At 59.0% G+C, this 24,048-nt stretch overlaps 2 protein-coding genes across 2 annotated transcripts in view; one reads left to right on the plus strand and one right to left on the minus strand.

The window, feature by feature from the left end:
- Positions 1-4,935: 4,935 nt before the first annotated feature.
- On the plus strand, positions 4,936-7,420 carry CTXN1 (cortexin 1). The gene is made up of 2 exons (XM_027720482.2): positions 4,936-5,045; positions 5,922-7,420. The coding sequence occupies exon 2, from the start codon at positions 6,076-6,078 to the stop codon at positions 6,328-6,330; it is 255 nt and encodes an 84-aa protein (XP_027576283.1). The 5' UTR covers positions 4,936-5,045; positions 5,922-6,075; the 3' UTR covers positions 6,331-7,420.
- A 2,386-nt stretch (positions 7,421-9,806) lies between these two features.
- The window catches only part of LOC113987600 (fibrillin-2-like), a gene marked incomplete at its 5' end in the record, with an annotated part of 77,777 nt that continues 63,535 nt past the window's right edge, over positions 9,807-24,048 (minus strand). Inside the window, 15 exons of the mRNA XM_039390598.1 lie at positions 9,807-12,347; positions 13,385-13,553; positions 14,117-14,348; positions 15,185-15,304; positions 15,973-16,101; positions 16,228-16,344; positions 16,947-17,069; positions 17,566-17,691; positions 17,892-18,098; positions 18,786-18,911; positions 19,807-19,938; positions 20,910-21,032; positions 21,719-21,838; positions 22,881-23,006; positions 23,297-23,362. Of these exons, the coding sequence (XP_039246532.1) occupies positions 11,973-12,347; positions 13,385-13,553; positions 14,117-14,348; positions 15,185-15,304; positions 15,973-16,101; positions 16,228-16,344; positions 16,947-17,069; positions 17,566-17,691; positions 17,892-18,098; positions 18,786-18,911; positions 19,807-19,938; positions 20,910-21,032; positions 21,719-21,838; positions 22,881-23,006; positions 23,297-23,362 (2,291 nt within the window). The remainder of the gene's footprint in view (positions 12,348-13,384; positions 13,554-14,116; positions 14,349-15,184; positions 15,305-15,972; positions 16,102-16,227; positions 16,345-16,946; positions 17,070-17,565; positions 17,692-17,891; positions 18,099-18,785; positions 18,912-19,806; positions 19,939-20,909; positions 21,033-21,718; positions 21,839-22,880; positions 23,007-23,296; positions 23,363-24,048) is intronic.

A 24,048-nucleotide genomic window follows, 5' to 3' on the forward strand; every position in this document is an offset into this window, starting at 1 on the left:
CCGGACTGGAGTGGACTGGGGTGGGCTGGTCTGGGCTGGGTTTTAATAGACTGGGTTCAATTGGAATGGACTGGGGTGGGCTGGAATGGACTGGGCTATACTGGGCTAAATTGGGGTTAGGCTGGACTAGGATGGATTGGCTAAACTGGACTGGAATGGACTGGACTGGGCTGGAGTGGACTCGTTTGGGCTGGAGTGGACTGGGCTGAGCTGGAATGGACTGGGCTATACTGGGCTGAGTTGGGAATAGGCTGGACTATGGGATTCGGGAGCATCCCATTGATTCTGGAGCATCCCAGGGATTCAGGAGCATCCCAGGCATTTGGAAGCATCCCACTGATTCTGAAGCATCGCAGGGATTCGGGAGCATCCCAGGCTGTGGGTCTGGACGGACACACACCCAGGAGGACTCAGAGGGGCAGAGATGCAGCCCTGGGGATTGGGGGGGGTATTTTCTGGGGGGAGGGGGACCACAAGGAGCCGCAGGCGGGGGCGGGCAGGCTCAGCCCCCGGCCCCGCGCTCGCTCTCCCACGGTCTGGTTTTTCCCAGGCAGCGGCTCAGGAAACTTCTCCCGGCTCCAGTTGCTGCGCTCCACCTTTTATTCTAATCGCTCCCGCATCGCCATAGGAACCCGCTCCAGCGGGAGCCAGGAGCGGCTCCTTCCCGGAGCGCTCCTTCCCCCGGCATGGCAAGGCATGGAGCCGGCATTCCAGGTACTATCCATTCCCTCTGGAATGCTCCCGCCGCGGGCACTGTGAGGAGGGGGGTACCGGGGACCCCCCACCCCTCCCGGGCTCGGGGTCCAGGATATCTGCTGGATGTTGTCCAGCGTGGGTGGAGAGGGCGGGAGTGCGGGATTTGGGGTGGGAAGAGCCTTTCCTGGGGGGTCTGGATGCTCCCTGGGTGGTTTGGGAGCGGCGGGGGGGGGTTTCCCGTGTGTGCCGGGATGAGCAGGGATGGGAAGGGTCCTGCTCCTGGCTGGGCTTCCCCGGGAGGAGCAGGGATTCCAGAGCCTGGGATTTCGGGGGAAAACATCCCTGCTTAGCTGGGATTGGGCTGAACATCCCCCTTGGGCCGAAGGCTTGGCCCTTTCTCTTCCAAAAACGCGGATGGGACATCCCTGGCATTCGGGGGGAGGGGGGGCTGATCCACCTGGCATGTCCCAAATTATTGGATCCTGTGGAGCTGCCAGGCTGGGAGAGCCCCTCCAGGGCGGCTCCATGGCTTTGGAGAGCTGCTGGAGGGGGAATTGGCATTCCTGTTATCCACAGGTTTAGCAGGAAACCGGCCAAGCTCCCACATGGGGGGTTTGGGGGTCAGACCCGGAATCCCGGTGCTGAGGTGGAAGGTGCTGGAAGAGGGATGTTGGGAGAGGGTTTTGGAGAAAATGAGGGGATATCTGGGCACCTGAGGGATCCTGCTGAGCCTCAGGATCTTCCTGGGGCATCCAGGATGTCTCCTGGAGCCCAGATCTCCTCGTCCACGATGACAGAGAGGGGCTGAGGGGATCCAGGAGGAGCCCCTGAATCCTCCCGTGGGCATCAAACACCCCCAAACACGGGCTGTGGCACCTCGGGGAGGGCTGGCACTGCCTGGCCAGGGGTTTGCCTGGTGGGATACGGGAGGATGAACCCCTAGGAAGGTCGGGAACAGCCAGGCTGGAGGTGGAAAGGGGTCTCACCCTCCCTCCCTGGGCACCTCGGGGGGCAGGAGGGTCTCTCCCTGCCAGGGAGGGTCGGTGGAGGGGGCAGTGCCAGTTCATTCCCTGGCAGCAATAAGAGGGAAGCTGGGGAGGGGAAAGGAGGGGGACTTTCCCAGGGAATTGCATTCCCAGAATGGGAAACAACTTTATTCCTGGCTGAGGAAGGACAGAGGGGAAGGCCCTGAACCAGCAAACCTGAACCTGGGGCAGGGAGAGGAGCAGATTTCCAGGGAAAACACAGCTTGGGGAGTCACAGGAAGGCAGGAATACGGGAATAAAGGAATGCAGGATGACAGGAATACAGGACAACAGGAATACAGCCAGTTTGTGACAGCTGAGCCCTGTTTGCTCCCAGCTCCAGGGGGCATCCCATAAAAAGTGCCAGCCAGGAGGTCCCAGTGTGGGGCAGAACCCCCCAGGACAAAGTGCAGCCCAAATTCCAGGGGTTTTTATCCCGCTGGGAGCCGAGCTCCCCCCGGCAGAGCCCCTGCCTGAGCTCAGCCCAAGATCCAGGCTCGATCCCAGCAGGATTCCTGGGCTGGATCCAGTGGCGACGTTGACTGAAAAAGGCAAGGAATTCCTGCAGGGAATCTGGGAGCTCCTGTGGGAGCAGCGGGGTGGCCAGGGAGGCACAGAGAGAGGCCTCCATCCCACCTGGGACAGACAGACAGACCCTCCTGGGACAGACAGACCCTCCTGGGACAGACAGATCCTGGCTCTGGAGGTGAAGGGGAAGGGGGGAGGGAGCCAGCAAAGCCTTTTCCCATCTCCAAGGAGCTAAAACTCAGGAATAGAAGAGAAGGCTCCAGGGAGACCTTCCAGGGGTTTATAAGAAAGGTGGGATAATGGTTTGGGGCTAAAAGCAGGGAGATTCCTGCTGGAGATCAGGAGGGAATGTTTTATGAGGAAAGTGGGGAGAAGCTGGGATGAAGCCATTCCCTGTGTCCTGTCCCTCCAGCCCTTGTTCCCAGTCCCTCTCCAGCTCTCCTGGAGCCCCTTTAGGCCCCGGAAGGGGTTTAAGGTCTCCTTGGAACCTTCTCTTCTCCAGCCTGGCCTTGGACACTCCCAGGGCTGGGGCAGCCACAGCTTCTCTGGGAATTCCATCCCAGCCCCTCCTCACCCTCCCAGCCAGGAATTCCTTCCCGATATCCCACCTGAGCCTCCCCTTTTACTTTAAAACCACCTCCCCATCCCCAGTTTTTTTTTCTACAACCACCTCCCAACACCCAAAGCTCCCCCTGCTGCCTTCCCTCCTCGGGGCTCCCGCGTTTTCCCACTCCCAGCTCAGCTCCAGGTGGGAAAGCTGGGATAATCAGGAATGTCTGGGAGCATCCAGGGAGCAGAGGCTGTGCCCCCCTCCCTGCTGCCAGCCCAGAGGTGCCCAGAGGTGCCAGGGAGAGCCCTCCCTTCCCAGCCAGCTGGATCCCTCCTCCTCCAGCTCCGTCCCTGCCGCCTCCTTGTTTGGAATAAACATCTCGTTAGGTCTCTGCCGCTCCCGAATTACCGCGGAATTCGTGTTTCACAGCCGGGAAAAGCTCGGCCCAACCCCCTGGAATTGTTGACAGGGCTCCTCTTCCTCCGTGAGCGCCGTTTCCTCGCTCGTGTTCTTCTTTTTAGTTACTAAGGGAACATGAATCTTAATAAAACTCCATCAAATGTGCCTGAAATAACAGCTGCCTTCAGCCCACTGCCTGAGCAGAGGGCTGGGGCTCGGCTCAGAATTCCTGGGAAATTCAGATTACGGATCCAAAAGGTCTTTGGGGTTGGAAGAAACCTTGAAGATCATCTTGTTTCCATGGGCAGGGACAGCTTCCACCAGCCCAGGGTGCTCCAACCTGGCCTTGGACACTCCCAGGGATGGGGCAGCCACAGCTTCTCTGGGAATTCCATCCCAGCCCCTCCCCATCCTGAGCCAGGAATTCCTTCCCAATATCCCATCTAAATTTCCCCTCTTTCACTCTGAAGCCATTCCCTGTGTCCTGTCCCTCCAGCCCTCATCCCAAGTCCCTCTCCAGCTCTCCTGGAGCCCCTTCAGACCCTGAAAGGTGTTTAAGGTCTCCTTGGAACCTTTTCTTCTCCACCCTGACCTTGGACACTTCCAGGGATCCAGGGGCAGCCACAACTTCTCTGGGAAAACCTTTTCCAGGGCCTCCTGATTCTTCCCACAGCAAGAGGGAAATCCTTTCTCCCGAATACTCCGGGATATAAAACCAGGGCTGCTGTGGAGCAGAAAATTTTGAATTTTGTCCTGAATGTGCCTCTTCTTCCCGGGATTTGGGATGGGAGCCAGCTGGGCATCTCCAGCTCCAAATGATTTATTGGGCTTCGTTCTCCAAGGATTTCTCGCAGCTCCAGTGCCAGGATCCCCCAAGGGGAATTTTCCCAACCTGGATGTGTCCATGGGAAGCACCAGGGGAGGTTTAGGCTGGATGGGTCCTGGTATCTCCCAGGGGGGCTTTTGGGGTTATTTTTCTGGAGTTTCCACAGCACTGGGAGCACTCAGGCTCCGGGGGCTGCAGGGGGGGATTGGTAGGGGTGGTCTGGAAAGGCTGGTTGGATGTTCTCCTGGGGAGGTTGGTGTGGATGTTCTTCCAGAAAGGTTAGTGTGGATGTTCTCCTGGGGAGGTTGGTGTGGATGTTCTCCAAATGACGTTGGTTGGATGTTCTCCCAGGAAGGTTGGTTGGATGTTCTCACAAAAAGGTTGCTGTGGATGTTCTCCCAGGAAGGTTGGTGTGGATGTTCTCCTGGGGAGGTTGGTTGGATGTTCTCCAAAGGAAGTTGGTGTGGATTTTCTCCTGGGGAGGTTGGTTGGATATTCTCCTGGAAAGGTTGATTGGATGTTCTCCCAGGGAGGTTGGTGTGGATGTTCTCCTGGAAGGGTTGCTGTGGATGTTCTCCCAGGGAGGTTGCTGTGGATGTTCTCCTGGAAAGGTTGCTGTGGATGTTCTCCTGGAAAGGCTGATGTGGATGTTCTCCCAGGAAGGTTGGTGTGGATGTTCTCCTGGAAAGGTTGCTGTGGATGTTCTCCTGGAAAGGTTGCCGTGGATGTTCTCCTGGAAAGGTTGCTGTGGATGTTCTCCCAGGGCTGCCGCCGTGGATTTTCTCCCATGTTAACTCCCTCCAGAGCTGCAAACTCCAGATGTTCCTCATGCTCCTCATGACCCCCCGTGACTCCCCAGCCCTTTAACCCTCTCTGCCCTCTCTGTCCCTCTGCTCTGCCTCCCCAGCCCAGGAAAACTGGACCCTGGAGACCTTCCCTCAGTGACGTGGCTGCTCGGACACGGCCTCCCCCTGCTCCTGCTGCAGTAGCAATGCTGGTGTCCCCACGGAGCTGCAGTGAGGTGGGTGCCCTCCTTCTCCTCCTGGAACCAGCCCCTGCTGCTGCCCAGCCAAAGGGAGGGCAGCTGGACACGTGTCCCTCAGCAGGAGGGAGCACATTCCGACCTCGTGTCCATCCTGGGAGAACTCGGAGGCCGGGATGGGCAGAGCCTGAGCAACCCACTCTGACTGCAGAGTGAGGGAGTTTTTGGTGGGAATTACCTGGGGTTTGGGTCCCTCTCCAGAGGATTTCTGGAGATTTGTGACTGGACAGACAAGTTCTGTACCAGTGCCCTGCACTGCCCACCCACCCCACGCCCTTGTGCCCCTCGTGGGTGGCTTCTCGAGCTTGCTAAAAACCCAGGAATCCCCTTGGGAGCTTCCCTGCCCTTCCCTGTGCCCGTTGCTGTGTCCTGAGGCCAATTCCTGCTCCCTCACCACCTCTGCTTTCCCATGTCCAGTTCCTCCTCCCTCACCAGCTCTGCCTTCCCCATGACCAATTCCTTTCCCTGTGTCCAATTCCTCTCCCTATGACCAATTCCTTTCCCTGTGTCCAATTCCTCTCCCTGCATCCAATTCCCTTCCCTGTGTCCAATTCCTTTCCCTGCATCCAATTCCTTTCCCTGCATCCAATTCCCTTCCCTGCATCCAATTCCTTTCCCTGCGTCCAATTCCTTTCCCCCTGACCAATTCCTTTCCCTGCATCCAATTCCCTTCCCTGCATCCAATTCCTTTCCCTGCGTCCAATTCCTTTCCCCCTGACCAATTCCTTTCCCTGCATCCAACTCCTTTTCCCCCTGACCTTTCCCTCTTTCCCCATGCCCAAATCCTTTCCCCGTGCCCAAATCCTTTCCCCGTGCCCAACCCTTCCTCCCTCACCGCCTCTCTTTCCCCTCCAGGATCTCTGGGCTCTGGCAGGAGCGCGCCCCGCGCCGGTGCCCATGGAGTGAGCCGTGCCCGGGGGTGAGCGGGCACAGCAGGACGCTGAAGTTTGGCTGCCCCGGCCCCGCCAAAATCCCTCCCCGTCCCTCCCGCGCCCCCCCCGCCTCTGCCATGAATGATGCGTCGACGATGGATTATGAACTGCTCTCGCCGTCCCTGGTGGAGCACCCGGCGGGCGCCGCGGGCATGGACGCCGAGCAGAAAACTGTCTTTGCCTTCGTCATCTTCCTCCTGGTCTTCTTGGTGATGCTGATGGTTCGCTGCTTCCGCATCCTGCTGGACCCCTACAGCCGCATGCCCGCCTCCTCCTGGACCGACCACAAGGAGGGCTTGGAGAGGGGCCAGTTTGACTATGCCCTGGTGTAGAGGGCACGGCTGGGGCGAGCCCGGGCGCTCCCCGTGCCCCCCAGCCCGGCCCCGGCCCCCCCTTCCCTCCGCGGGGATGCTCCGGGCACCGCGGCGCTGAGCTCCGGGCCGGGGAGAGGCGGCGTGTCGGGGGGGGGGGGGGGGGGGAGTTTTCTAGGGGTTTCTCTCTTTTCTAAGCACTTTTCGGTTCTCTCTTTGCAGCCCGGGAGGGAGGGATGGGGGGTCGGAGGGCTGAGCCGGCCCCGCGCGGTGCCCGCTGCCCGCCCTGCCCGCGGGGCACGAGGGGACGGGACGGGGCATGGCGGGACCTGCCCTCGGCCCCCGCTCGGGGCGGCTCTGCCCGGTGCCACGGCAGAGCTTTGACCCTCTCCCCTCCCTCCTCCTGCCCCTTCCCAACCCGTCCCCCCCGTCCGCGTCCCCCGGGGAGCGCTGCCCGTGTGTGTGTGTGTGTCCCTGTAGCTGAGCTGTGTCCGTCAGGGGGGTTTCCAGGCACCAGACCCAAGTGCTGGCTTTGTTCCTCTCCGCGTGGCAGTCCCAAGAACTCCCCCCTAAAAAGGGAAGGGGAGGTGGAGACCCCCCGTGTGTGCAGCCCCCTATTTTTTGGGCCTCCAGCCCCGCAGCCGCTCTCTGCTTCCGCGGTGCCCCGTCCCTGCCCGGCTGGTGACAGTGGCCCTGAGCGAGGTGCAGCCCCGCCTGGGTGGCCCTGCTGGGATTCCAGGAGGGATCAAAGATCCCACACAACGCCTGGGAGATGCTCCTCAGCCAGCCCCGGCCTGGCAGCCCCCCCCTCCCGGTGCCCCGTGCCCCCTTCCAGCAGGACCTGGGTGGTCTCTCCGTGCCCAGGGGGTCGCTGGGGGTGGCTGGCCCTTCCCTGGCCGTCCTGATTTTGGGAATCCGAGGGGCTGTGGAAGTAGATGAGGGGGATCAAGGCTGTTTTCTCCGTGCTTGGGGAGCAGGGGTGCTCAGCTGGCCGCGGGGTGGGCTGTGGCCGTGGGCCAGCAGGAGGGTTTGGAGGAAGGGATTGGAGCCCACGGGGGAGAGAGAAGCTCTGCCCCCTCCATGGAAATAAAGCTGCACTGTGCTAACCCCACCCAGCTCCAGCTCTGCTCTTTGGTGTCCCTCAGGTCCTCGGGGGAAATCTCAAATCCTGGGGGCTGCACCATGTCCAGGGGGAGATCCCAAATCCTGGGGGCTGCCCCATGTCCAGGGGGAGATCCCAAATCCCGGAGGCTGCACCATGTCCGGGGGGAGATCCCAAATCCTGGGGGATTGCCCCATGTCCCAGGGAGAACCCAAATCCCGGGGGCTGCCCCATCTCCCAAGGGAACCCCAAATCCTGGGGGCTGCCCCATGTCCCAGTGGAGATCTCAAATCCTGGGGCACTGCCCCATCTCCAGGGGGAGACCCCAAATCCTGGGGCTCCGACACAAACCTGTCCCCCCCTCGGAGCCCCGGGAGCTGTTGGAGGGGCGGTCGGAGCCCCCGGGCCCCTGTTTTCCCTGTTTCCCCTGTTTTCCCTGTTTTCTCGTGCCAGGGGAGCGGCCCCGCTCCCAGCGCTGCTCCCGCTGCCCCCGGGAAGGTTCGGGGGGTCCCTCCCGGTGGCCGATGCGCGGTCCCGCCCTGCCCTCTTGTGTCTGCAATGGGAAGCCAGGAAGAGCTTCCTAAAACCGGGAACATCAGCCTGGAAGGAGGGTTGGAGCCGAACTCAACCAGCCGGACGCCGACCCGACAGGCGACCCGATCAGCGGCCGAGCTGTGCCACCACACCCCGTCCCCTGCTCGGTGGCAGGAGGGGTCCTGATCCTGCCGGGGGTGCACCAGGGGCCGAGGGTGGGCGCGGGACAAGTGGTGACATGGCTGGCCCCTCCCCGGGCAGGGGCAGCAGCTTTGGCTCCATCCTCTCCATCCCCTCCATCCCCTCCATCCCTTCCATCCTCTCCATCCCCTCCATCCCTTCCATTCCCTCCATCCTCTCCATCTCCTCCATCCCCTCCATCCCTTCCATTCCCTCCATCCCCTCCACCCTCTCCATCCCCTCCACCCTCTCCATCCCCTCCACCCTCTCCATCCCCTCCATCCCCTCCCCGGCCCCTCTGGCAGCACTTTTGGTGCCTCTTTCATCCTTGTCGTGGTCCCTGTCCCTCCCTCAGCCCCGCAGCAGCCACGGGTTGGGCACAGACACCCCTTCCCCGGGCTGGCACCTCTGGCATCGCCCTCATTCCACTCCCCTGCCTGGGAGGGGGAATCATGGAATCGCAGGTTTGGGGTGGGAGGGACCTTAAAGTTCATCCATGGGCAGGGACACCTTCCATCATCATCCCAGGGAGCTCCAACCTGGCCTTGGACACTCCCAGGGATGGGGCAGCCACAGCTTCTCTGGGAATTCCATCCCAGTCCCTCACCACCCTCCCAGCAAAGAATTCCTTCCCAATATTCCATCTAAATTTCCCCTCTTTCACTTTGAAGCCATTCCCTGTGTCCTGTCCCTCCAGCCCTCATCCCAAGTCCCTCTCCAGCTCTCCTGGAGCCCCTTTAGGCCCTGGAAGGGGCTCTCAGGTCTCCTTGGAACCTTCTCTTCTCCAGCCTGGCCTTGGACACTTCCAGGGCTGGGGCAGCCACAGTTTCTCTGGGAATTCCATCCCAGCCCCTCCTAGCCAAGAATTCCTTCCCAAAATCCCATTTAAATTCCCCCTCTTTCACTTTGAAGCCATTCCCTGTGTCCTGTCCCTCCAGCCCTTGTCCCAAATTCCTCTCCAGCTCTCCTGGAGCCCCTTTAGGCCCTGGAAGGGGCTCCAAGGTCTCCCTGGATCCTTCCCTTCTCCAGGCTGGAGAATCCCACCTGTGTCTCCATAGAAGCTGCACTTTGGAGCTTGGATGGATCCTCCCACCCTCCCCAGTTGCCCCCAGTGACCTCCCACCCCCACCAGCCCCACTCCAAATCCGTGCCCAGATAAGGAAGAAACACAGACCCACTTATAACCCAAAATAATTTTATTGTTGCTGTTGCTTCTGATACAAAAAAAAAAAAAAAAGGAATTCCACAAAGAGCCACCTCTCTGTGTGGACAAGGTGCACAAGGTTTTGGGTTTCCACACTTTTCCCCCCTTTCCCACAAAAAAAAAACCAAAACCAAAAAAACAACAAACCAACCAACCAGCAGAAAATGTCAATACAAAATTAAAAAAAAAAAAAAAACAACAACAAACCAAAAACCAAATCAAAACACCACCCCAGAGAGGAAGGAAGGAAACCTTGAGCTTTTTCATTTGAGATTTTTTTTTTTTTGGCTCAACACACACACACACAAAACCCAGCTCTGCTAATTTATAATTATTAATAGGTTTGGGTTTTGGTTTGGTTTATTTTTTTTTTTTGTTAAAAAAAAAGGCACCTGTTGGAAAACAAAATGAAATAAAATGAAACAAAATAATAATAAAAAAATAAAATAAAAAAAAATAAAAAACCAAAAAAAACCAGCAAAGAAAACCATCCCAAACATCAGGCCACCCATCCTGTCACAAGCTCTGGGGGGGGGACTCTTGTAAAATCCAGAGTCTGGAGCTGCAAAAGAGTTTTCAAGTTTGACTTCAGCCCCCAATACAGTAAACACACACTTCCCCCACCCCCTGGGGACCAGGAAAACCCCACCCAATTCCCCCCAAAAAATAATAAAACCCCCAAAAGCTACAGGAATCTGCTCTCCTCCCGAGGCCCAGGGAGCAGGACTTTGGTGGTTCTCCATAAATATGAGGGGTGGTGGGGGCAGTGCAGCAACGCCGGCGAGCCCGATCCAGCCCCGGCTTCCCGGAGCTGGGAGCACCTCGGGGCTGGGATAAGGTAGTTCCGTGTGAATTAGCACCTTTTATCCATTGGGAACTGCAGAGAGAGAGGTTCATGCAGGATTTAGGGAATGGCAGCGCAGGGAAGGACATCCGGAGGGAGGGGAGGAGGAAAAGCCCGGCTGGAGTTACGGGGGGAAGCAGGGAGCCCTCCTGCCTCTGGATTCCTGTTTTCCACACCCTCTGGAGCGCATCCCATCCGCAGGAACCAGAGACTGTCCGTCTCTGGGGCCACCTTGATGGAGGGGACAACCAGAGGGGAGGGACTCCTGGCCAGGGGGATGTGGCCACAAGCACAGAGCGGCTCCGAGCCCAGGGTTCTTTTGGAAGTGGCTGTTCCTGCCTCTCACCCCGTCCCCATCTTGCTTTTCCCGGGATTTTCATGGCTGCTGGCCATGGAAATGTGCCCCTGCAGCGTGGGATGTGCATCTTCCCAAGCCCTCCACCCCTCTGGCACGGGAAGCATCCCGGTGCTCTCCACCGGGATCACGAGGTGCTTCCCACCAGCTTTGTCCAACCACACCCAACCAGGCACTTCAATCCACCTGCCTTTCCCCAGAGCTCCTCCTCGGGAGGACACCTGAACCCCTGGACTTGCTGGAGCTCTGGGAAAGCCCTTCCAGCTCCACATTTGTTCAGCCTTTCCTGGTGGGAAGACCTGAGGTGTCCCAACAGGAGCCTGCGGTCCCACGGCCTGGCTGCTTTGGGATGTGAGGGGGGCACCCTGAACTGGCCTTTTTGTTCAGAGGGGACCTTTGCTGCTTGAAAGAGGAGCCCCAAAAGCACCAGAGGAGTCTCAAAGGGACCAGAGGAGCCCTAAAAGCACCAGAGGAGCCCCAAAAGCACCAGAGGAGCCTCAAAAGGACCAAAGGAGCCCCAAAAGCACCAGAGGAGTTCCAAAGGGATCAGAGGAGCCCTAAAAGCACCAAAGGAGCCCCCAAAAGCACCAAAGGAGCCCCAAAAGGATCAGAGGAGCCCCAAAAGACCAGAGGAGTCTCAAAGGGACCAGAGGAGCCCCCAAGGACCAGAGGAACCCCCAAAAGGCCAGAGGAGTCCCAAAGGACCAGAGGAGCCTCAAAGGACCAGAGGAGCCCCAAAAGCACCAGAGGAGCCCCCAAAAGGCCAGAGGAGTCCTAGGGGCACCAGTGGAGCCCTAAAGGACCAGAGAAGCCCTAAAGGGACCAGAGGAGCCCCAAAAGCACCAAAGGAGCCCTAAAGGGACCAGAGAACATGGAGAAGACAGCGAGAGACAGAGCACAGCCAGGGCAGGGATGGGATGGTTTCTGCAGCACCATCGTGACAACGCAGAAGCAAAGGAGGAACAAGAGCTGTTGGGAAAGGCACTGACACCAGGCCCTGCCAAAGCTCCTTCCCAAGCTTTCCCCAGGCCCCCCTCACATTTCCCGGGCTGTGGGGTGGGACATGACCATGGAGGCACCCCGTGGCACCACCCTGCCAGCTTGGACAGTGTCTTGGTTGCAGGAGCCAGGAGGGAGCTGAGCAGGGGTGGGGAGTCCCTGCCGGCGAGGGGCTGGAACCTTTGGCGAGGTTTGGAACCCTCGGCAAAGCTCCCGGGAGCTCTCGGTGCGGCTTTGGCTCATGGAGCAGAGCAATCCCAGGTGCTGATCCCAGAAGGACGTTCCCCAGGGGGCCGTTTCCCGGGGTTTCCAGGCGGTGGCAGGAGGGGGGGGCGGCGCGAGAGGAGGAGCCCGTTTGTCCCCGAAGGCGTGGATGGCGAGAGGAGAAGGGCCGTGACTGTCGGGTGGGTGGGTGGATGGATCCCGTGGGGGGGGTTTCTCTTTTTTAGTAGAGCTGGAGCTGGAGCTTCATCCTCAGTGCCTGGCCCAGCTCCCCCGCCAAGTAGTCGAGGTGGTTCTTGGCCTCGAGTTTCTGCAGTTCCCGCCTGCGGTACAAGGGCACGCTCACGATCTCCAGCAGGTACGTGCCGGGCAGGATTTTCTTGCGGCCCAGGTGGAGGAAGCTGAGCCCTTCCTTCTGGTGGATGCGGAAATAGCCCTCCTCGTTGCCCTGGGAGATGAGGTACCGCACCCGGTTCTCCAGGGGCTCCACGGCCGGCAGGAGCTCCAGGATGTGCTCCTTGCGCGCCAGGTCCGACAGGTTCAGGGTCATGGACAGCGGGGCCTCCACGTCCATGCTGGCCAAGTTCACGGCGTGGTCCTGCCAAGGAAGGGGGTGTGTCACTCACAGACCCCCCCAGCACCTCGGGGCCAGGGGGAGGAGGGTGTGATTTTGGGGAATTCTGCCCCAAACCAGCTCTGAGAAGTAACAGCGACTTCCATACGTTCAGCCATTGGAATGGGCTGCCCAGGGAAGGGGTGGATTCTCTGTCCCTGGAGGTTTTTAAGAAGAGACTGGATGTGGCATCAGTGCCATGGGCTGGGAACCACAGCGGGGTTGGATCAAGGGTTGGATTGATGATCTCGGAGGTCCCTTCCAACCCAGCTGATTCTGTGATTCTATGATTCCATGGTTCTATGATTCTCTGATTCCATGGTCCTTAATTTCCTACAAGTGTTTCTCGGTGCCCTGGTTGTGTCTCTGACACTGAACCAGCCACCACACAGCCCTCAGCTGCAGAGGCAGGACCAGGAACTTCAGAGCCTAAAATGACCTCCCAGTCCAACCTGCCAGGGCTGTAAAATTCTTGGGGGAGCCTTGGACAGAGGCCAGAACTCCCTGTGGAGGAATAACCTGTATTTACAGTGACAGGCCCAGCCTGGAGTCAGACAGTGAGTGCTGAGAGCCCTCAGGGACCCTGTGGGAACTGCTCCCCCATCACCTCCCCTCGCTCAGAAACACAGAGTTGGTTTGGGTTGGGAGGGACCTCAAAGCTCATCTCATTCCACCCCCTTGCCATGGGCAGGGACACCTTCCACTGTCCCAGATTGCTCCAAGCCCCGTCCAACCTGGCCTTGGACATTCCCAGGGATGGGAAACACCTGCTTTATCTCTTGGCTTCACGTATCTCCACACATCTGTGGCCAAACCACACAAGTGTGTGTCACCTCAGGGTGTCCCAAACTCCAAAGATCCCCAATTCCCGCAGGACTTGTGGACTCAGGGCCGTCCCCAAACACCCCAGGCGGGTGTGGGGTGAGCTGCTCTGGCTGGACTGAGGCAGGACCCACTATTTCCCAAGTGACCCAGGTCTTGCCTTGCCCCCCAGCCCACCCAGGGTGCCGTGGGGGTCCCACCTGGTGCCTCTCGGTGCCGTTGAGGCTGCGGCGCTGGCGGCCCCTCTTGGGGTAGCCGTTGATCTTGCACTCGTAGCAGGTCTCGGGGGAGAGCAGGTTGTCCTCATCCTCCTCCTGGGGGGCAGGCAGGTAGGGACCTTTCCCAAAGCCCAAGCCAGAGATACAGTGTCTGGGGGCAGAAGAGCAGAGAGACCCAGCTCAGAGCCGTGATCCGAACAGAAGTGTCACCACTGCCCTCGGAGGTTGTCCCAGAGGACTTGTGCTCCAGTCCCTTCCCCAGCCTCGTTGCTCTCCTCTGGACCTGCTCCAGCCCCTCCATGTCCTTCCTGAGCTGAGGGCCCAGAACTGGACACAGCACTCCAGGGGTGGCCTCATCAGTGCTGAGTCCAGGGCAAGAATCACTTCCCTGGCCCTGTTGGCCACCCTGTTCCTGAGCCAGGCCAGGATCCATTGGCCCTCTTGTCCCCCTGGGCACACTCTGGCTCCTGTTCAGCTCCCTGTCCATCCCCACTCCCAGCTCCCTTCCTGCCTGGCTGCTCTCCAGCCACTCTGGCCCAGCCTGGAGCTGCCGGGGGTTGTTGTGGCCAAAGGGCAGGACCCGGCCCTTGGCCTGGTTGAACCTCATCCCCTTGGAATCAGCCCAACTCTCCAACCTCTGCAGAGCCCTCCTGCCTTCCAGCTGCCTCGATTGTTTTGCAACAGCGTCTGGGAAGGTGCAAGTGTCTCCCTTACCCTTGTCCCGCTCGGAAGTAGCCGCCGGGGCAGCCGCACAGGTACCCCCCGTCCGTGTTGGAGCAGCCGTAGCTGCAGGGGCTGCCCCCGGCCGAGCACTCGTCCACGTCCTGGCAGCCCCCGAAGGCCTGGTCGAAGTCAAAGCCCGAGGGACACACGCACTTGAAGCTGCCCAGGGTGTTGTAGCAGGAGGCAGAGCCGCAGGCGGTGGGGCTGGAACACTCGTTCTCGTCTGCGGGGCGGCACAAAGGGGCACAGGCTCAGGGGAGGGCGGGACACGGTGCTCCCACCCCGCCCGGAATTCCCAGCAGGCTCCCCGAGAGCCCAAAAGGCTGCTGGAGGGGGTGGTATCCTGCTGCTGGTGGCAGAGCAGCTTCCTGCCATTCCCTGCCGGGGCAGGGCAGGGGGGTCCATCCCTGGGAAACGTCCCGGTCTGTCTCTGGGGCAGGGCAGGATATCAGTGGGATGAACCCAAACCCAGTGTCAGAGGGGGCTGAGGGGGGTGGAGACGGACTGGGGGCTCGGCTGCCCTCCATCCTGCATCCCACAGGTATGGGATACACCCATAGGAATGGGATAGACCGCGGGTATGGGATACATCCCAGAGGTACGGGATACACCCCACAGCTAAGGGATACACCCCACAGCTAAGGGATACACCCACAGGTACAGGATACACCCCACAGGTACAGGATATGTCCCACAGGTGTGGGATGCACCCCACAGGTATGGGATACACCCCACAGGTACAGGACACCTCCCACAGGTACAGGACACACCCCACAGGTAGGGGACACACCCCACAGGCACAGGATACACCCCACAGGCACAGGACATACCCACAAGCACAGGACACACCCTACAGGTATGGGACATCTCCCACAGGTACAGCATACATCCCATTGGTAAGGGACACACCCCACAGGCACAGGACACACCCCACAGGTATAGGATACACCCACAGGTACAGGATACATCCCATAGTTAAGGGACACACCCCACAGGCACAGGACACACCCCACAGGTACAGGACACCTCCCACAGGCCCAGGACCCCAGTCTCACTCACCCACACACTGGTTCCACTGGTAGTGCTGGACGTAGCCCTGGGGGCAGCCACACCTGTACCCCCCCAGCACGTTCTGGCAGCCGTGCTGGCACCGGTGGTTCCCGTCACACTCGTCCACGTCTGCAGCAAAGTGACACAGGGCAGTGGGACAATGGGACAATGGGACAACAGGACAACTCCCCCTGGGCTGGGGGGCCCTCAGGGACCGGCTGGACCTGCCTGGCACCCTGCAGGGTGCTCATGTGGGGGTGGTTCCGGTGCCCAGTTATGTCCCTGCAGTTGGCAGTGAGGGGAACTCTCAGCCCCAAGGCCTACAGACACCCCTGGGATGGGTTTGGAGTTAAGGTCAGGCCTGGACTCTGCTTCAGGCTGAGCACTGGCACTCCTCAGCAGGTCCCATGGCCAGCTTGAGATCTCTCCTGGTGGGACACAGGACCATTCCTGTCCCAGCTTGGCTGTGGCTGCAGCACTGAGACCTTCATTTCTTTCTCCAAGGGCCGGTGTTTCCCCAGGCAGGTCAGGCACCGACCTCTCCTTCACATCAGGGCTTCCCATGGGGGCTTCTGGTGCCCCACAGACCCTTCTCACAGAACCATGGAATATCCTGAGCTGGAAGGGACCCACAGGGATCACCCAGTCCAACCCTTAGCCCTGCACAGGACACCCCAACAATCCCACCCTGTGCCTGAGAGCGTTGTCCCAACTGAGCTCCTCGGAGACTGTGATGCACCAGGAACTCTTCCCCAGGGGAACACAACTCTGCCAAAGCCCTGGAGACCCAGACCCACCTTCACAGTTGACCCCAGAGCTGTCCAGGGAGAATCCTTTCTGGCACTCGCAGTTGTAGCTGCCCGGGGTGTTCAGACACTGCCCTTTGGCTCCACACAGCGAGGGCTGAGCCGTGCACTCGTTGTTGTCTGCAAAACACCCGCGGTTTGGGGGGCTGGAAAGACTCTCCTGGGCTTAAAACTGACCCCTGGGGATGCTGTGCCCGTGGGAATGTCCTGGTGGTGCCCAGGGGAGCAGGGAATGGCTCTACTCACCGATGCAGGACGAGTGGTGCTGAGTGAAGCCGGGGGGGCACTTGCAGTTGAAGCCCCCGATGATGTTGACACAGAGGAACTGGCAGTTGTGCTGCTTGGTGGAACACTCGTCCAGGTCTAAAGCAACAAGGAAAAGTGTCTCATTTTATCCCCCTGAGGTGTCTTATCCACGTGGTCTCAGCCTGTGACATCTGTGGATACACCTTGGGCACACCGGGACTGGCCTCAGGAACAACACCCAGAGTTCTTCCACGAGAAGAACGAGCCTCTCCCCACCTCAGTGTTATACATGGGCACATCTGGAAGGTGCAGAGACTTCTCCCTGCCTCCCCTGGGATCCACAAATCCCAGAGTCTCCCAGATTCTCAGCCCAGCCTCCTCACACACTGACACTGGGAGAGGTGGGCACAGCCCCAGCCTGGCAGCTGCTGGTGGCACTGACATGCAGGAGACATCCAGGTTGAAGCTCCCTGGAGCTCAGCACAGCTTGGGATAGGCTCTGAGGTCTGTAGGAAAGGGCAAGGAGGATTTTTTTCTCAGATGAGACAAGTCCAGACTGCGGGAGGACGAAACCCTCACCCTCCAGTCCACAAGGGTGGCACTTTTCCCCACGTCTATCCTTGTGCTGTGGCTGAACAGAAGGACCTGAACTGCTCTGCCACGTCCCCCCAGGTGCCAGGGGTGAGGCAGGGTCTCTGCTCCTCCTCCTGGCTGGATACCTTTGCAGATCTTGCCATCCTCCTGCAGGATGTACCCTCGGGGGCAGGAGCACTGGTAGCTGCCTTCTGTGTTCTTGCAGATGAAGTTGCAGGGCTTGGGGGACTGGTTACACTCGTCCAGATCTACCCTCGAGAGACAAGACACATCAGCACCCCCAGGGACAGGACCCCCTCCACCCCTTGGACAGCTCAGCCTGCCCAGGAACTCCTGAACACGAGGTGATCCCGGGTTTTGTGGCACCACACAACTCAGTGGTCAGATATCCCTATGGATTCTGGCACTCCTGGATAAATGCCCTGTTTTCACCCTGCAGGAAGACACGGATTTTGGGGGAGCACCTCAGTTTGAGGCAGCACAACAAGTGTAGGAGATCTCCTGTGATGTTGTAATCATATGAATATGCATTTAATCATCTATGAAAATTGCATAAACCCCCCTGATTTTGTGTGAAACCTTCGAGCGAGTTCTCCGTGGTGCAAACCACGCTCACTCCCGACGTCGGCAATAAACACCTTCGCTGCTCAAAAGATCCAAGAGTCTCTGAGCAGTTCCTAAAACCGGATTTTTTTGGATTCCCAAGGGCTGTCCAGAGGCACGGGATCCCTTTTCCCCACTCACCCACGCAGGCCGTGCCCGTGATGTCGGCGGTGTAGCCCAGCCGGCAGTGGCAGCGGAAGGAGCCGATGCTGTTGATGCACTGCCCGTTCCTGCACAGGTTGGGCAGGACCTTGCACTCATCGATGTCTGGGGGAGGGAGAGAGGGAAGGACCTGTCAGTGCCAAGGTTGCCTCTGTGCCCGCTGCCAGCCCCGTGCCAGGGCAGCTCTGACCCTCCCAGAGCTGAGAACCCGCCCGGAGAACCTCGCAGAGGTTTCGTGTCTGCTCCGGGCTCTGCCCCAGCCTGCACCCACGTCCTCTGCACTGAAAGATGTGGCCCCAGCTCACCTCTGCCATCAGTGGAGTATCCTGGGCCATGGGGACACATCTTCTTGTACTGGGCAGTGCCAGGGAGGGGGCAGAGCTCGCACTGGGGGCCCCAACTGCGCCCGCTGTTGCAGCAGCACTCGGATTTGGTGACCAGGTTGCGGTTGGTGGAGGACATCTGGCACATGGTTTGCAGCACCTCGGTGAAGCAGAACCCTTGGCGGGTGTCTGGGTGGAGGAAAGGGGGATATGAGTCCGGGATCTGAGCCAGTGTCAGCCCCAGGGATGAGGGAGCAGCCTGTGCCAGCGCCAGCATGAAGGGGGTGTGGTTCAGGTGATGCCCCCCAAACCTTCTGCTCAGGATCAAAGAGTCACAGAATGGTTTGGGTTGGAAGGAGCTGGAAGATCACGGAGTTCCAGCCGATGGCACCTTGAAGGTCATGGAGTTCCAGCCCTGGTTTGGGTTGGGTGGCACCTTGAAGGTCATGGAGTTCTACACCCTGCCATGGGCAACCTTCCACTGTCCCAGGTTGCTCCAAGCCCTGTCCAACCCGGCCCTGGACACCTCCAGGGATGGAGCAGCCACAGCTTCTCTGGGTAACCTGTGCCAGGGCTTCCCATCCTCCCAGGGAAGAATTCCTTCCCAATGTACCCCCTAACCCTGCCCAGGGAGGAATTCCTTCCCAATATCCCACCTAACCCTGCCCAGGGAGGAATTCCTTCCCAATATCCCACCTAACCCTGCCCAGGGAGGAATTCCTTCCCAATATCCCATCCAACCCTGCCCTTTGTCAGCATGAAACCACTGCCCCTCGTCGTGTCCCTCTGTACCCACATCACAAGTCCTTCTACAGCTCTCTTAGACCCCCTGAAGCCCCATGTGCTGCTCCAGGCCTGGCAGGATTTGGGAATTACCAATGCACTCGGTGCCAGAGGGACTGACTTCGAAGCCCTCGTTGCAGTCGCAGCGGTAACTCCCCGCTGTGTTCACACAGCGCCCGTTGGGGCAGATCCCAGGCTTGGTCCGACACTCGTTCTCATCTGGGAGGGAGGGAAGGAGAGGGAGAAAGAGAGAAAGATAGAAAGGAAGAAAAGGAAGGAAGGAAGGAAGGAAAGGAGGGAGGGAGGGAGAAAGGGAGAAAGAAAGAGAGAGAAAGAGAGAGAGAAAGAAGGAAGGAAGGAAGGAAAGAAAGGAGGGAGGAAGAAGGGAAGGAGGGAGTAAGAGGGAAAGGGAGAAAGGAAGGAAGGGAGGAAGGAAGGAAGGGAGGAAGAAAGGGAGAAAGAGAGAAAGAAAGGAAGAAAGGAAGAGAGAGAGAAAGAAGGAAGGAAGAAGGAAAGAGAGAAAGAAAGAAAGAGAGAGAGAGAAAGAAAGAGAGAAAGAAGGAAGGAAGGGAGAAAGAAAGAAAAGAAAGAAAAACCCACAAAGAGCTCTGGTGAGGCAAAGAACCAATTCCATGAGCTTTCCACGAGCCCCTGTGCTACCACTCAGTTTGAAATGTCCTCCCAGAGCCCCCGAGGACCATTTCCACATCAGCTGGGAAGCACATCCACCTGCCCTGGACCTCTTCCAAAGCAAGAGTGGTCGAAATTTGGCTTCCCTGGCCTGCACATCCTCCACCTGCCCTGGCCAAGCTGCTGGGTCAGCCCTGGAGTTGGGCTGGCTCCGTGTCCCTGCTGTGCCTGAGCTGAGCAGGGCTGGGCTGCCCAGTGCTGCCCCTTCCCAAAGCAAAGCAGCTCAGGACAGACACAGAATGACCCAAAGGAAAGGTCCCCCCGTGCTGGACTCTGATTCACATGGGCCAGAGGTGAACAGAGGGTTGTGTGTGAAGGCGCGAGCGGGACACCCCAGGGAGGAGGAACGTAAACTTCCACGGGCAATGCCTGGCAGGGAACCATCCCCATGCCCTTGGGAGTCCCTGGCAGCCTGCCCTGGTACCTGTGCAGCCCTCTCCATCGGGCCTGCGCTGCATCCCTGGCGGGCAGATGCACATGAAGGTGCCAATGAGGTTCTTGCACAGCATCCCCCGGGACTCGCAGTCGTGCAGCCCCTCCGCACACTCATCCAGATCTGCAAGAGAGACCCCGTCAGAGCTGCCCCTGGGTGATAGTTCTAGTCTAGACCTTCCTTGGTGACCAGTTTGTAACCAAGGGAGTGGCCATGTTCCCAGTATTCCACACAATTTTTATATAAGCCAAGGTACTGTTCGTGTGAGGCCTAGTGAGGCCTAGTGAGGCCTTGTAGGCCTTGGGAGGCAGAGGGTGCCAGCGGTGCTTGGCACAATTCTGCTATCTCAAGGAGAGTAATAAGATTTTGTTTTGCTAGTTCTTTATTGATTGTTACTGTGCATACCTGCTTCAGGGTTTTTTGGTGCTTTTGTCCCGCATCCCTTTTCCCTTCCCCTCTGGGGGGGTTGTTTGGTGTTCTCTTTTCATATGTACACAGTATTGTAACTGTATATAAACTGTGATATACGTAAATATATATATATTTTGTTGTAGCTCGGTTGGTTTCGGATCTTTCAGTTTCTGTAGTTGTTTTTTTTCCTTTGCCCAAAGGGGAGGGGGGAGGTTTTCACTGTAGCCCGGGGGACTTGGGAAGCCAACTCCAAATAGCTACACCCTGCCAGCCCTGGGGGGCACCAGGAGCACCCACTGCTCCATCAATCCCCGTGGCCTTTGCCCAGGCTGGCTGGGGCACAGTTAAAAAAAAAATCATAGAATCATAACACAGTTTGGGTTGGAAGGGACTTTGAGGCTCATCCAGTGCCATCCCCTGCCATGGGCAGGGACACCTCCCACTAGCCCAGGTTGCTCCACGCTGGCCTTGGACATTTCCAGGGATGGGGCAGGCACTGTGCCAGGGCCTCACTGCCCTGTGAGCAAAGAATTTCTTTCTGGCAGCAAAACCAGTGGGGTGACAGTGGGCACAGGCCCAGCGATGCCAGGGCAGGAGTGCTGCCTTCCCTGCACACAGGTGGCTGAGAGCAGGAGCTGGGGAGGGTTTGGGAGCTTCCTGATGGAGGCAGGAGGGGCTGTTACCTCTGCACATCCTCCTGTCCTCTCGCAGGGCGTATCCAGAGGGGCAGGTGCACTCGTAGGAGCCGAAGGTGTTGATGCAGCGGAAGGCACAGAGCAGGGGGTTCAGGGAGCACTCGTTGATGTCTGCGGGGAGGAGAGAGGAGAGAACCTGCCTTGGTGCTGTCAGGGACAGGGCTGGGCCTCCCCAGGGCAGAGCCACCCTACCCGGGCATCCAGCTCATGAGAACTTTGTTCCACCAAGGCTTCCTGCCGTGGTGGTTGGTTGCAGAGGGACAGACACCAGTGTCTCAGCAGAGGGACAGACACCAGGACTCTCAGCAGAGGGACAGACAGCTGGTGTTTTAGCAGAGGGACAGACACCCGGTGTTTTAGCAGAGAGACAGACACCAGGACTCTCAGCAGAGAGACAGACACCAGGACTCTCAGCAGAGGGACAGACAGCCAATGTTTTAGCAGAGCGACAAGACAGTCGGTGTTTTGGCAGAAGGACAGACACCAGGACTCTCAGCAGAGGACAGACAGCCGGTGTCTCAGCAGAGGGACAGACAGCCGGTGTCTCAGCAGCTCAGATGGGTCCTGGCTCCTTGAGGAGGCAGCCCCTGGATTTTGGCAGGTCTCCAGGCTCCTCCTGGGCTGCAGCCTCAGAGGAAGCAGAAGGAGCCCAGTGCTGATGGAGCCGAGCCCCAGCCGAGCCTTCCCACACCATCCCTTGGGGCTGGCCCGGGCAGTGACCCAGCAGGGTCCCCCCCAGCCCGGTGGCACTGGGGATGAGGGGACAGATGAGGGGACAGTCCCCCCAGCAGTGTCACCTTCACAGGTCATCATGGGCCCCGGCTCAAAGCCCTCGTCGCAGGCGCACTCGAAGCCTCCCACCACGTTGGTGCAGGTGCCGTTCCCGCAGGGATTGCCGATGGAGCACTCGTCGGTGTCTGGGGACACGTCGGGGGGTCAGTGGGGTGGGAAGGGTTGGGGCTGGGTGGTCCCTGCAGCCCCAAACCCCCAAGCAAAGGCAGGAGCTGGGACAGCAGGGGGGCAGGGGAGGAGCGAGGTCCCTCCATCCACCTCAGACACAGGGGGCGAGGAAGGAGGGAACAGGGAGCCCACCCCAACCTCACAGACCCACCCACCACACAGACCTTCATCCACAGAGACCCTCACCCACCACACAGACCCTCACAGACCTCCACCCATCACACAGACCCTCATCCACAGAGACCCCCACCCACCACACAGACCCTCACAGACCTCCACCCATCACACAGACCCTCATCCACAGAGACCCCCACCCACCACACAGACCATCACAGACCCACCCACCACACAGACCCTCATCCACACAGACTCTCACCCACCACACAGACCCTCACAGACCTCCACCCATCACACAGACCCTCATCCACAGAGACCCTCACCCACTCAGACCCTCACTCACACAGACCTTACCCTCACAGACCCTCACCCACAGAGATCCTCATCCACGCAGACCCTCCCTCATGCAGACCCCCACCCACCATGCAGACCCTCACAGATCCCCACCCACCACTCAGACCCTCACCCATCACAGACCCTCACCCACCACACAGACCCCCATCCACCACATAGATCCTCACCCACCACAAAGACCCTCAAAGACCCTCACTCATCACACAGACCCTCACCCACCACACAGACCCTCACCCTCACAGACCCTCACCCTCACAGACCCTCACCCACAGAGACCCTCACCCATGCTGACCCTCTCTCATGTAGACCCCCACCCACCACACAGACCCTCACAGACCTCCACCCACCACACAGACCCTCATCCACACAGACCCTCACCCACCACATAGACCCTCACAGACCTCCACCCACCACACACACCTCACCCACCACAGACCCTCATCCACACAGACCCTCACAGACCCCCACCCACCACACAGACCCTCTCCCAGGCAGCCCCGACCCCCAGAGCCCCGGGCAGACCCTCACCCACGCAGTTGACCCCCGTGTAGTCCAGGTTGTATCCGAAGGGGCACTCGCAGCGGAAGGAGCCGTCGGTGTTGATGCAGGCCCCGTTGATGCAGACCCCCAGGTTCTCCGAGCACTCATTGACATCTGCCAGGGAAACCACGAGGGTGAAACCTCCCACAGCCACAAACAGCCCCCTCAGGACTGACATGAGACACCCAAGTGATCCCTGGAGCTTCAGATTCTCCCTCTCCAGAGCCGGGGGCCGAACCTTTGGTGAGCAGCTGAGCTTGGGAGAGCCCCCAGTCCCATTCCTTCCACCCCTTCCCTGCCTCTGGGATCCAACCCTGCTCTCCAGGAGCCCAAGTCTGGTTGTTTTTAGGCAGCAACACCCCCCCCAACCCCAAATTTCTTGTCATCCCTAGAGCCAAGCTCACCTTCTCGGGTGTCACCTGGGCCTGGGATGGCTCCGTGGCCGTACGGACACAGCTCCTGGAAGGCAACTGGGAGGAAGCAGGAAAGTGAGATCTGCTCACAAGGGATCCCACTCTTGCTTCTAGAGCACGATGGGAGCTTGAGAACCCCCAAAACCCTGTCTGGCTAGAAAAAACCTGTGCCTGCCTTGGGTGTGGAACCATGAAAACATGGAATTGTGAAGGTTGGAAAGCCCTCTAATATCATGGAGTCCAGCCATTAACCCAACACCACCCTGTCCACCACTAAACCACGTCTCCAGGTGCCACATCCACACGTTCTCTGAACACTCCCAGGGATGGGGACTCCAGCACTGCCCTGGGTAGCCTCTCCCAGTGCTTGACCACCCTTTCAGTGAAGAAACTTTTCCTAATATTCAACCTAAACCCTCCCTAGCACAATTCGAGGTTGTTTCTTCTTGTCCTGTTGCTTGTTATCTGGGAGAAGAGCCTGACCCCTACTTGGCTACAACCTCCTTTCAGGCAGCTGTAGAGAGTTTCAGGCAGTTGTGGAGAGAGTTGTGGAGGCCCTGAGGTAACACCAAGGTTGTGGGTTTGACCCTTGGGTGGGCCATTCACTGAAGAGTTGGAATTTGATGATCTTTGTGGGTCCCTTCCAACTCAGAGCATTCTCTGAGATCCCTGAGATGCCCCTGGAGAGCACCAAGAGCAGATCCAAAGCAGAAATAACCCACCTGGTTGCTGCAGCCCCAGGG

Source organism: Pipra filicauda, unplaced genomic scaffold (genome assembly GCF_003945595.2).
Source record: "Pipra filicauda isolate LSUMZ 115617 unplaced genomic scaffold, ASM394559v2 scaffold846_size100090_pilon, whole genome shotgun sequence".
In the NCBI taxonomy this organism is placed as follows: domain Eukaryota; kingdom Metazoa; phylum Chordata; class Aves; order Passeriformes; family Pipridae; genus Pipra; species Pipra filicauda.